The 14,124-nt window shown below is 31.9% G+C and overlaps 1 protein-coding gene across 2 annotated transcripts; it reads left to right on the top strand.

Annotated features, from left to right (window-relative positions):
- The first annotated feature begins 9,220 nt into the window (after nt 1–9,220).
- Nucleotides 9,221–13,706, top strand: LOC136200701 (NAC domain-containing protein 30). 2 transcript variants are annotated; one of them, XM_065991122.1, is made up of 4 exons: nt 9,221–9,306; nt 10,564–10,737; nt 11,507–11,778; nt 13,100–13,706. In XM_065991122.1, exons 2-4 carry the CDS (start codon nt 10,578–10,580, stop codon nt 13,553–13,555), a joined length of 888 nt encoding a protein of 295 aa, XP_065847194.1. In that variant the 5' UTR covers nt 9,221–9,306; nt 10,564–10,577; the 3' UTR covers nt 13,556–13,706. The 2 variants fall into 2 exon arrangements, with proteins under 2 accessions (XP_065847194.1, XP_065847195.1); XM_065991123.1 differs by lacking the exon at nt 9,221–9,306 and having other exon boundaries at nt 10,393–10,737.
- Nucleotides 13,707–14,124: the final 418 nt, after the last annotated feature.

The raw sequence follows: 14,124 nt of genomic DNA, 5'->3' as shown, positions 1-14,124 counted from the left end.
TAGATTAATATACTCCTATTATTATCCAATAAGGTTATTATTATTATCCTTAATATATTAGATATATAGTGAGATAATAATTAGGAATTCTATTCCGAATGGAATTCCTATTCAGTAACCTAATTCTATCTAACTAGGGATTAGATACAAGAGATTATAAATACCCCTTCCCTTGAGATTTTCGAAATCCAAGCAAGCCATACCCTACTTGTGATTTTCGAAATTTACCTAGTCCAAGAGAGAGAAAATTCGACACCCCTAGTTCGAGGACGAGATTTCTCTACGGCTTCGTTTGATCAATTGATTTTCATCTATTTCTTTTATCATTGATCTTGTGTTGATTAGTTAGAGGCAATCTACTTTGGTTGCTATTCAACAGCTGATTCCAAATTAATCATCCCGTGTTTTATTTCATGTTGGGAAACTCAGAGAAGAGTTGTGGGCACTTCATTAACAACGGTAGATTGATCATCAAGAGGTAATTCTTCTTATCCCTCTTTATATGAAATAACGGTTAACGGATTTTGTGGTTTATGGAAATAGGTTAAAATTTTATATTTCCGCTGCTATACCTTAGCCTAATTTCCAACATTAATAAGCCCAAACTCCTTCTCCCCCTCTTCAAGGCAAATATCCTCAATGTCCTTAAGCATACATATGTAGCTATGCTTAAGAGGCATTTCATCAAACACTTGGGGAGCATCAATTGCTACATAGTTTCCCCCAATTTCTTCACCTACAAAGATTCCTTCCTCCTCATCCACATATAAATCCACATTCTCATTCACAACATCATTATCAAATAACCCAAAATGAGAATCTAATTCACAAATAACATCACCAACATCCAACCCCTCACTAGAAATAAATTCATCCATAACTTCCAAATGAGAATTTGACAATGTTGTGTTTACCTCTTTCTTGTATAATGGAGGAAAAGTTTGGGATGAACCTTGAGGATGCAAAAGAGAGGTTTCCTCATCTCTTTTTCGTTGAGCTCGACGTTGTCGCCTTCGTTTATTCCGGTTTCCTCTTTGTAGCCTTTCCAACTCTTCTTGCTCCCACTCCTCTCTTCTCTTTCTCACCATTTCGGCATACTCAAGCTCTTGCTCCCTTGCCTTGGCTAGACAATCTTGAAAGCTTCTCATAGTGGCTTTGAGGCTTTCCCATTTCTTGTGGGCGGTTTCTTTGGCTTCACAATCTTCAAGGCTTTTGGTGGTAAAACTCCATTGGATCATTGTCGAAAGAAGTCTCCGTTTAGGAAAACGATCGGCTCTGATACCAAATGATACGGATCGGTCTCGGGACGTGTTAGTTTTAATCTTAAACTAACAAAGAGGTTCTTCACAAGCTAAACTTGTAGGAGTTAATCCCGGGTTTTACGGACTAAACCGTAGGAATAATGAAATCCCCCATGGTTGAAGGTTGAAAACCTTAACACAAAGCTTCAAGAAGAAGGAGATAAAATTATATTATTAAAAGTTATGATTCTTACAAATAAGAGGCATTATATAGCACTCTTTAGGGAAATCTAAAAGACATAAATGTCCTAACTAGGGTTACAATTAACTAAGAGGGATAAGGGTAAGATAGGAATGAAATGCCAAAATGGCACTTAGGTAATTAAAACTAATAGGATAAATAATAAAGTAAAAATGGCATAATGGTAAATAAGATGTGTAAGAGATTAGGGTAGCCATGGTCCCCCTTTGTCCTCTAATCTTGTTTGTCTTCTTCTAATGCTGAAAAGCTGATTCGTCGTCGCTGAAAGTCACATTCTGTCGCTGAAAGGAAATTCGTCGTCGCTGAAAACAAATTTGGAATCTGCCCATTAGCAGGTGACACGGCGTGTCACAGGGGTGACACGGCGTGTCAACTGCCCAATTTCGGGCAGGAGCTTCTAGAGAGCTCGACACGGCGTGTCACTTATTGACACGGCGTGTCGGGCTGAAATGACACAAATTTGGGGATTTTCAAGGTTTGGAGGCGTGTCGATGGCTTTGGTACAAGTGGGTTCCTTCCCTTGGCCCGTGTCGGAAATGCTCCGCATCAGTATTTGGATTTCTTAGATGGAACAATATGTAAAACCCTTTTGTAAATCTCTGGTTTTCTCTTATATATTATAGATTGAAGATATCCCTTCACCTGGTAAATTATTTATGAAACAAAAAAAATTGTAATTCATTTGTTGTAATTGTCTTTTGAACTAATGATTACAATAGATAAGTAGCTAATTAATTAAATGATTTTGATTTAAAAACAGACAAATTTTCGCATCATTCCATTTTGAAAAGCTTATAGAAAAAAAAAAATAATAATACTAATTCCAAATTAATTAATAAGAGAGCAAACAACTTTAATAAAAATAATAATGACAATATTATTATTATTATTGGAAAAATAAAAGTAGTAGGCGTTTATTAATTGTGGCGTGTAAAAAGTGTTTGGATAGTATCTAGTTTTCGATTCGCTGCTTGAAAATGAATCTCTTTTCACATATATATCATAAAGGTTCAATTATCTTCATACTAAATTTAATTAGTTCATGTGTTTTCTGTTTTTCTTTCTATTAAAACTTGTTAACAAAAGTGAATATTTCAATTGGCGAGACGTGGAGATTCGGTTTAGATAGTTTTCAACCGGATCTTCTCTACCTTTGTTGGATTTTAATATTCGCTCTTTAAAGATATTTTTTTTTCTAATTAGAGTGTTTCATTTCTATTTTAATTAGAAATTTTGAATACATGCGTTTTTCTTCTAAATTCACGAAATCCTGCCTCTTAAAAGAATTTTTCTTAAATATATTAACATCAGAGCTATATGTTCAAAATATGGCTCATCACTACTATATAAAGGGTTCCACTCTTTCAAAAGATATATATGATACACATTATATACGTTTTACTCTTTAAGCAATACTGATTAGAGCTTCCATCACCGTGATCCGACCAATCTCTGTTTTTGTCTTGCAATAATACAGAAGGAGCTCCTAATCGAAGCTTCACAAAATCATCCAAATCTTCAAAAGAAATTTTACTTAGTTGTTATCATTGATGCAGTGAGCTTATAGATATGACGGGTTTACCTTTAAAATAAATAAGGCAACTGCCAAAGTCCCAATAACAAAGGAATCATATATATTAACCGTAGAAAATTTAGGTAATATTTCTATAGATAAAAAAGAAAAGGAAAGTCAAGTGAAATTTTATAACACATGTTTTTATTAGTAATAGTAAATGATGCATGTTGGCACGCAGTCAAATCGTTTTTTGTACTCAAGTAATGATGTGTATGATACATCATGAATAAAATTGTTTGTCAAGAACCAAATTCTTATAAATAGTTAAACTTATAAAAAGAAAAACAAAAAGGCAGAAAATAATAAATATGTCTCAAAATAAAAATAAAAATAAAAGGGGTAAAATTAATGAAAGAGCCAAATACAATGAAATAAATTTTATCTTATACTTTCAAGGTTGTCACACATCAAGTTAGTTGTGATTGTCACACATCAATGAAGGGAACAAATATGATTTGTCGGTAAATTTTGGAAAGACTTAAGTTAAATTCCAACTATATTATATAATTGAACCATTTGGTTATGGTAGTCTCTATCTAATTATACAATAAGTTAAATATATGTAGGCCATTGATATGCTCCTCCAATGGCCAATTGCCATGTTCCGGCATTGCCAACAAATGTGCATGCCATATAATTTTTGCGATATGAAATTTCAATTATTTATAACTATATAGATAAGTTTCTTTACTACATGTATATACTCCTTGTAGTTAGGGATGTAAATAGGGCGGGACGGGGCGAAAATGCATTTTTCATTCTCGTTTTCCAACTAGTTGGTCGTCGGTTTCCGACCCTTCTTAGATCCTCTTTTCTGTCTTACCTCATGCACAAAGAGAGCTCTAACTGACGTTAGAACATCACAATCAGATTTACTAGTATCAAATTTGTGCAATAAATGTGGATCGAACAAAACACATCCATGGATCATCTTGAGAAAGCAATGGATCCATCACCCTTGTGACAAATCCATGAGCCCAGAACCCCCATAGACGTCCGTAGCAACCCTCTAGGACTCTTTCAAATCACCCCTGACCTCGACAGATGTATCCAGAAATGTTTGGGCTCACTTGATCCCATCATGGATACAATCACCAAACAGTTGATCTACAACATTAGAACTTTCTAAGATTCTGCAAATAAAAATGCAGTTATAATGACATAGTTGTAAAAAAAGGATGTCGCGGAACATGCCATCAAACTTATAAAACTTAAGGATTTTGTTATATGCTATACCGGATATTGCCTATAGCTATCTTCGTAGGAGAGACGTATCACCATGTTCCAATCTAGAAGGCTTTAAGAGAAGGTCTATAGAAAAGAAGCGAAGCGCTCGCAAGCCCCGAAGTAACTGCTCTAGGTTAGTTTCTTCATCCTACAAGGAAAGCAGCTAGAAGGAGTCTAAGGGGGAAGGTTACTTCCCAAATCGCCTTTCGTGGAAAGATAGCAAATGTGGATAAGATCCAAGCCATTATAGACATGGCCCCACTAAAAAAGATAAATGATGTCCAAAAACTCAATGGTAAATCCAACATTTTGGGATATTTCATCTCGTGTTAAGCCAACGATGTATACCTTTTCATAAGAGTTTAAAAAGGATAAAATTGAGCTTCATTATCAATTTTAAAAATAAAATTGCACCATTATAGACGTTAGAAGTATTTTTACACTTATTTTTCTTTTTGTTTGTAGGAATACAACCTATGTTTTTTTTTTTTACTTAAACCTATGTTTATTAATTAGCTTAATTTGATGGTGTCAATGATAACTATTCAACCTAAAAAGTTTAAGGCAAAAAGCATATTTAAACCCCTGAACTTTACATGTTTTAAGGATCAAGCCCCTGATCAATTATTTTTCCACATTGAACCCCTGATCATTGATTTTGTTATGGATTTGGCCCTTATTTAACTTTTCTGTCGAGTTTGGACTGCATACATCGTTAGAGCGATTCGGCTTGTTGACATGGACAAATAAAAAAAAGATTTCTTTGACTAGGAGAGATAAAAAATCAAAAATTAAAACGAAATTATAGAAATTAATTTTCAGTATATTCTTTCAAACTCGATTTTCTTCTCTCTCATTTTGTGATTTTCAACATTAGAATTGTCAAATCGATCTTCTCATCTCCTAAACTCGACAAAAAAGTTAAATAAGGGCTAAATCCATAACAAATCAATGATCAGGGGTTGAATGTGGAAAAATAATTGATCAGGGGCTTGATCCTTAAAACATGTAAAGTTCAAAGGCTTAAATATGCTTTTTGCCAAAGTTTAAAACATATGTAGTTAGGGCATAACAATGGTATTTATATATTATATATTTCGGGATTTAAGAAAAAAAAAAGTGCGCTTTCACACTTTGAGAAATTATTGAATTTTTAGAAGAAATAATACACGTGATTTTCATTTGCTCCCTGAATTTATCAAAAAAGCTAGATTGGTCCTCTGAATTTTCAAAATGTTTCGATAGCCTTTTAAACTTGTATAAAATGTTCAGTTAGCCATCTGAACTTGCATAAAATGTAATCACTTGATCACTCGGTCGTAAAAAAGTAAGTTAAATGCCGAAGATGTATTTCATGCATCTTAGAATGTTATTACCTAATTAAAAAATAGGTTAAAAAAGAAGTTATTGCTTGCTCAATTATACAACTTGTCTTCTCTAATATTAGAATCATATACTCCGATTTTGGTCGTTTTACTTGTTTTAATACTCATGGAATATATCTACCGCATTTAACTTACTTTTTTACAACCGAGTGATCAATTGATTACATTTTACGCAAATTCAAGAGGCTAACTAAATATTTTATGCAAGTTCATGGGGCTATCGGAACACTTTGAAAGTTCAAGGGGCCAATCAAACTTTTTGAACAAGTTCGGGAGGCAAATGATGTATTAAGCCTAAAAAAATTTCTTAGTAATAATACTCTTAAAGATGAATGAAATTTTTGACAGTGACGATGTAACAAAAGTGATTTTTATAGAATAAATATTCTCTTATGTAATTAATTTTTTAAAAATTAGTGTACGAGATAACAAATTTCAAGATAATAGCGAATATAATATATATAGTAAATTGCTAAATACCGTTCCCTTTTTACTGGTTACTGTCTTCATTCGGACATTTTTACACTTCTCATAATTTTGATTCAAAACTAAAAAATCTTTCTCCAAAATCACAAATCCAAACAATAATAATTAAAATTTCGAAAATAATTAATGTGTGACAACCTAAATTCCGGAAATGGATGATTACAAGTTATAAATATTAAAAGTTACGTTTTTTAGTAAAAAAATCATAAAAATAATGCATGTTTTTTGTGATGATTTTGCATTTTTCGTCACCAAAAAGTAAAAAATTTTACATTTTCATCACTAAAAATGGAACAATGGGCTGGGCGGATCCAGCACCCACCCAGCCAATGGGTTGGGTGGGTGCCTGATCCGCCTAGGCCAAATTTCATGTTTTTTTTTTTAAATTCGAATTTTTCAGTTTGATTTTTTTTTTATAAAAATGGTAAAATTGTCCAATTGAGAGCGGTGATAAGTAATTTAGGGGCGATAAATAGCAACACCCAATCAGCAAAATTTTCCGATGCAATGACGAGTTAAGGTGGTTTAGTTTTTTTTTGGTTTTGCAAAGATAACAAAATAGTATATATGAAGCTAAAAGTGATTAGATAAAAATGTCCCCCATTTTATTTGTTACAACCATTTTGCTACCAGAAAAAAAGTCCACAATAGTCCTTAAAGTGGCAAAACATAAACCACATATTTTCCATTTTGAACTTTTCTCAGTTATTTTTGACACACCCTTCAACTAAATTCCTATTTCCCAGTAATTCTCTTGCTTGAGATAAAATATATAGTCTTTGACATGATATCGAGTCTATTAAACTAAGTGATTGAGAGATTGAATTCTGACAACTCATTATTGAAATTAAAAACATATGGTAAGATAAATTTGTAATATACACGCTTCAATTGAATTGGTTTATGTACAACATTAATGGCGTTGCGAGCTCGGATGCTTTTTTGGGCTTGATTTGAAACCTATAAATTAATATAGGTTCATTTTACAAAGAATTTTGAAACAATAAATGATACTCCATATACTAAGATTTGAACTTATGAGATATGAATTTAGAGGCTCCCATATCAGATTATATGATCATTTAACCTCAAATTTCAAGTTAAAAGACAAGGAATAATTTTCTTATGTATTTTTTTTTTGTTGTTACATTTTTATGTATTATTTGTAACAGATGGAATGTCAGTCTCTCAGTTATTTTTTTAATGAAATAAAGTTTGAAGCAGTTATGTATAAAATAATGTAGCGGATATTGTTAAAAATATAAGAATAAAACTGCAATGATAACTTGGAGGTATTAAAAATAAAAGGGAATACATAGATCCAAAAAGAAATAAAAAAGAAATGATGTACAACTTGGACAACGTAAACTACAAAATACCAAATAAATCTTTTGTTACCTAGCTCTGCGGTTGGAAGAACTCGCTACTGTAACCATCCATTTAATATATATATATATATATATATATATATATATATATTTGGGAAATTTTAGGGAAAATCTTGTGATTTTGAGATAATGCGATAATAGATTTTGATCGCATGCATTTTATTGGCCGGGTCGATTGGACCCGATCCACCATAGAAGTGCTCGTATTATTTAGTTATTCACTCTTAGATTTAGGCTTATTAGAATTCTAAAGTCGAAATCCAAAACATCCTATGACTTAGATTTAATAAAAATTCATTTGGTCATTCAGGTCTATGTGCACACTGCTATGAAGATAATATATGATAAAGACGGAAAAATGATCAAAGGGGCGTCAGGGTCCCAACACTATTTCGATTTCTAAGTTAGCATAGTTTGAGTTTTGAGGTCTAAGATAAAATATTATTAAATTTTAGAGCTTACAAATGTTGTACCTTGAGTGCATAACCTCATCTTTTATTTAGAGCATTTTAAATGCAAGCAATTCCAAAAATTATCTCCATCGGTCTCATAAATAATTATTTTATGTATAATTTATTCTAATTATAAATATTATTATATTAAATAATATGATATTTTAATGTTTAATTATATTTTTTTTTTATTGAAAAAGGATAGCAAGAGTGATAAAAAGTGGAAATATTGATCTAAAAAAACAAACACCTATTGTCTCTAGTACAAAACACTTGAAAAAAAAGCACCTTTCTCCATCTTACCAAAAATTCTTCCAAACGTGTCCTATTAAAGATGTTCTTCTAAGGTTGTAGGATATTTGATGTAACTGATGTTTGAGGCACATGTAAACAGAGACTCTGAACACGTGCGGAGAGCTTCTGCAATGAATTGATATAATCGATCCTATTAATTAAAAAAAAAAAAAGAGAAAATCTCATTCGAAAATCATTGATTTAAAGAAAGAAAGTGTATGAATAATCTTATATTTTTATTGGTAAAATTCGATGAACCGAAAACATAGTAGAATTTTTTCATAGCGGGACTATCTCGATTTGGCATGACTTGAAATTAATTAATAAAGTACAGACAAGTAAATACTTTTTTTGATTAAACAGACAAGTAAATACTTAGATCTAGAAGAAGACTTGAAATTAATTAGCATAGAAACAAAAAAGAAAGAAGTAAAGAAAGCTGCAGGGTGCAGAAGAAAAGGACACAGTGGAGATTAAGCATTGGTTTGGAGGAGAACAAATAATGATTAGGAAGCAACTTTGACAGTGACAGATAAGCATGGAATACAAGTGTCAAACAGGTATTGGTGCCAAATGGCAAAGGGGCGGCACACCAAATGACAAAAGGAGCTGGTTTTTGGGAATGAACCCCAACTATTCTAAAAGAAAGAAGCCTTTGTGAAAAACACAAAAAAACAAAAGAGAAGTAAGCAGTTAAAGTATATAAAAAATGAAGAAATAAAAAACTTAGGGTGTAAAATAGCGGTGTGGGGGTGGCGTGAATATTTGGTGTCACGCCGTCCAAACAAGGCTTTCATCCATCTGCCACCCCACGCGCAATCAATCTCTAATTCTATTCTATATTTCTCTACTTTTAGATTTCATATATATATATCTCATACAACATATTCAATATTTACTATACCATCTTTCTACTTTTATATATATACTTTCTTTCTCATCTTCCTCTCATCACTTAATTCCATCCAACAACACCATTTCATCTCTTTTTTTCTGTGAGTATATATCATATCATTCATGCTGCTGCTGCATTATCTGTTTCATATGCATGGTTTCTTCTATTATTAATGTTCAATTTCTTTTTCTTTTCTCTTCTTTTGCTAGACCATGAATGCAATGAATAGCTTTATCCTTATCTCTTTCGATAGATCCTCATGCAGTTGAGTTTTAGGCTTGAAACATATACGACAAGAAACGAGGTTGCCAAGATTCATCCCCTAGACCACTTGATCTACCTATGTGGCTCTGATACCATTTCAAATACCCATAATTAAAAAGTCTAATAGTAGCTTTTATTATTATCTTTACCACGCGACCAGTCCCTTAAGCCAATAGTTAATGTAACACTCTAGTCCAAAACATATAGATACTGTCAGTTTTGGTCCAAATCCAATACCTTGGACATCACGGCTTTATAATACGTCTACATGTATTGGATTCTCACTTTACTAACAAGCCCAAGTCACTATCTCTCCATTTTTCGATAGGTGATTCAGTTTATCCCTGCCCCCATTACCACATTGAAGTCCATTATCCACATTGAAGTGAAGCTTAATTGATTTAGATTATATAGGTATTATGATTGATTGTCATTGAAAATTAAAATCCAACAGAAGATTAGTATAGGAGAAGTGTGAAATAGTAGAGTGGTGGGTGTGTGAAAACGTATATAGACCACCAAATACAAAAGAAAAGGGAGAGTGCACTGCACTCAAAGGCAAAGGCAAATATAACATGCTTGTGACAGCAAAGTCAAGCTTTTCGGCTAAAATACTTTCCACACAACTACAACTTCATTTCATGCAACTATATATATCTTACTTCTTATATACCTCTTGTTCAATATTTATGGTGGGTGCATTCCACTTATGATGGTCTGCCATTTTTCATTTATCTATATGTAGCTCAACATATCCAGGACCATTTACATTTAGAGGACCCACTCAAGTAATTATGATCACCCAATTTCTGTGGGATTCGAATATTTTTGATGCCAAATGATGACTATAACTATAATAGCAGCCTAGCCTAGCCTAGCCTATACTATATGGAACTTCAGTACAGTGAAGAGTCATATATGATATGATACTTTCCTTTGATTTTAGTCCTACGCTAAAAGGAGCCTTTAAGCTTCTCTTTTCTATTATTTACTAAACTAATTAATGGGTTCATTTATATTTATTCAATACTGAAATGGATAAAATCACTTCTCTCTCCTTACTATTTATTCTTTTGTTTTTTTGTGGTTTCAGGATTAATTCCATCAATGGATTTAGAGTGTTGTGTGCCACCAGGATTTAGGTTTCATCCAACTGAGGAAGAACTTGTAGGTTATTACCTCAAGAGGAAGATTAATTCACTCAAATTTGATTTAGATGTTATTGCTGACATTGATCTTTACAAAATTGAGCCATGGGATATTCAAGGTAATAAAAAAGATTTAAACTTGCACTTTATATCTCTTTGCTATGGTTAATTAATATAATAGGAGAGGTTATTTTATCCTTGATATTGTATAAAATAAAGTATTTAGCAGAAATGATTCTTCAATTTACTCTTTTCTGTATAAATAGGAATGAAAACTATGCATGACAGGACTCAAACCCTTTGGACCATTTGATCTTAGAAGCTCTAATGTCATGCTATGCAACCAATTAAACTAAAAGTTCAGTGATAGTTAAGGCACAATTGTAGATCTTATATTAATCTATGATACATTCCACCATTTTGAACCTGACCCCAACAGAAGAAGGACTATGAATTTTTTTTCTTAGAGGTTCCAAAAAATTAAAGATTTAAACCCAATCCACCCACAGGGACTGGGTTTTTTTTTTTTTTTTTTTACGTTCCAAGCCGTTAAAAGCTTACTTTGTTATTGTCTAAATCTAAAATCACTTCACTTTGGAAATGTTGATGACAAAATTTGACTATTTGTTAGGTTAGGGACATATCTACCATATATTTTTGTTTTTGTTGAGACTCCCATATATATGAAATTCATGTGATATGAGTAGCAGAAGGTCTTGATGCATGCTATTATGGTATAGTGACTGATATAAAGTAAAAAGAGTCAATATGTAGTGGGAATGGACCTAAAAGAAAGTTGACTGAATTAGGTCTTATTTTACTATTATTATTTTAATATGATAAATGTGCAATTGGTGGAAATAGAATGGTATTATTTTAATATGACAGGAAGATGTAAGCTAGGGTATGATGAGCAAACAGAATGGTACTTCTTCAGCCATAAGGACAGGAAGTATCCGACAGGAACAAGAACAAATAGAGCTACAGCTGCTGGATTCTGGAAGGCAACTGGAAGGGATAAGGCCGTACTATCAAAGAACAAAATAATAGGGATGAGGAAGACCTTAGTTTTCTATAAGGGTCGGGCACCTAATGGAAGGAAATCTGATTGGATAATGCATGAATATCGACTCCAAACTTCCGAGCATGCACCCCCTCAGGCATGTTTTTTCTATCTTAACCACAAGAAAACAAATATATGTATTCATATTAGTCAATATAGGCTCTAGTATACTTGCAAATATAGTGGGGATTGTCCATTCTTTGATGGGCATTCGTTCTAACAAGGACGGTGAATCTTAATTTATTTTTCTCATGAAGTAGGGATGAGAAAAAAACCCGGATCAGGATATCTATTTATCTGCAACTCACGGGAATCTTCATCCCATCCCCACTATATCCATGGAGATTCTCCATGTAGATTTTTAAAATAATATATTTATATGAATTTTTAAATGTTTATTTTTATACGGTTAAAATCAAAATTAAGCACCTAAACTTTCATGATTTTAAGGATTGGCCTCTTCACTAACAGTTCTATTAACCAAACTGTTAGTGAAGAGTTCAATGTGTGTAAGATCATGGTGATTAATATGATTTTTTTTGGCATATAATAATACTAATAATAAAAAAGCATATATTCAATTTACTATAAGTTAACTAATATAAGATACTTATATATGTCGCAATTCGTATCAGCAATTTTACCTATATATTTTTTATTAACCATTTCAATATATTAGTTTGGAAGTGCAATTATAAAGTTAATTATAAACTCAAATAGTATAGTTTAAACTAAAAAATGCAAAACCATTTTTATGAATCTTTTGTTTTTCTTTTTAATTTCTTTAATAGATGGACATATATGTATTATAAATTTAGAAAGAAAAAAAAACTGAAATTTTTATTTATTTATATATCTTTAAAACATAATAACATAATTAAATAAACAAACATATGATTAAGGTTTTTAGTACATGATCTTTAATTTTTTCACCAATTGAATCATCCACTAACGGTTTAGCTAATAGAATTGTTAGTGAGGAGCTCAATTCGTATGAAAATTAATGTTTAGTGACTTAATCTCAAAAAATAAATCACAAAAGTAAAAGAAAGAAGTCAGTTTTCCCGAGGTACAACTAGGAATTCCTATTTTTATTATCAGTCTTAATTCTTAAAACCATAAAAATTTAGAGGCTTAATTATGGATTTAATATATTTATATGTGACATAAATTGATTGGTAAGGAGTATTACTCTGGGAGTACTTTAAAATTTTCCACCGGGATTATGGTACCATTCTTAACCCTGCTCTATTGTGTAGAAAAAACATATGTTTTTTTTTTTTTTTGGTAGAAAGAAAAAACATATGTTTAAATAAATTTACCTCAATTTTATCTCTAGAAATATATATATAGGCATATACTAAAATTGAACTTGAGTCTAATACATTATCTAATTAATTAGAATATTGTAAATGCAGGAAGAAGGATGGGTTGTCTGCAGAGCATTCAAGAAACCAATACCAAATCAAAGACCAGGTTTTGAAGCATGGAATCATCCTAATTATTATAACCCCAACAACATCAACCATTCTTTTTCTAGACCTCCTCATTTCTCAGACTCAATTACCACTCTCAACCCAACTAATTTTCAACACCCTTTTTCCTCGGAACCAGATTTACTTTCAGACAACACATTTTTTGACAATAATAATCAGTTGATTCATGATCTCCCTCACTTAGATAGCCCTTCAACAAGTTTTGCAACAGATTATGATGAAGACAGCAATAATAAAACCCAGTTCATTGACTGGAAAAATTTGGACACTTTACTTGGATCTCAACTCAATGATTTCTCCACTCCAAATTTGACATCTCTACCTCAAACTTATAACAACAATGTCAATCACTTTCTTGGTTGCTTTCCTGACTCATAACAGAATATTATCAAGTTTTAGTGAAGAGGGTGAAGCTTTTTAGTTCACCTTTTCGATCTTTTTATTACATATATATAATTAATTGTATATGTACTTGTAATCTTGTCTCTTTTTTATTAATGATGTTTTATTATCTACTAATCATACTGTTTCTCTAGCCGTTATTTCTCTTTATAATTCTTGCAAGATTGTGTTTTGTACTTTTATGATGATCGATGATTCCTTTGCTGTTTATGTTTTTTGTTTTTCGGGATTGGTAGAGCCGTCATTTCTTCACTCCTGCCATTATGTTGTTTTTTTTTCTTCTGTAGATCTAAAAATAAGTATTCCTTTAGTTTTGATTATTACTAATAACTAGCTTTTAATTTAATTGGTTTTGATAAAATGGAACCAGAGCTTTTTGGACCAAACAATTGGACCTTGAAATATCAGCAAATGGCAGGATGGGCATGTCTGCCAAAAATATCTCACTGCAAGATATTATGGAGATTATCATCTAACAACATTTTTCAGCAAAATATATTTTTCTTGCAAAATGTTATGAGGATGAAATTCGAAATTCATACGAA

This window comes from Euphorbia lathyris, chromosome 7 (assembly GCF_963576675.1).
Source record: "Euphorbia lathyris chromosome 7, ddEupLath1.1, whole genome shotgun sequence".
NCBI classification, from domain to species: domain Eukaryota; kingdom Viridiplantae; phylum Streptophyta; class Magnoliopsida; order Malpighiales; family Euphorbiaceae; genus Euphorbia; species Euphorbia lathyris.
Note: the sequence above shows the minus strand (reverse complement) of the source record. Positions and strands in the feature narration are given on the sequence as shown.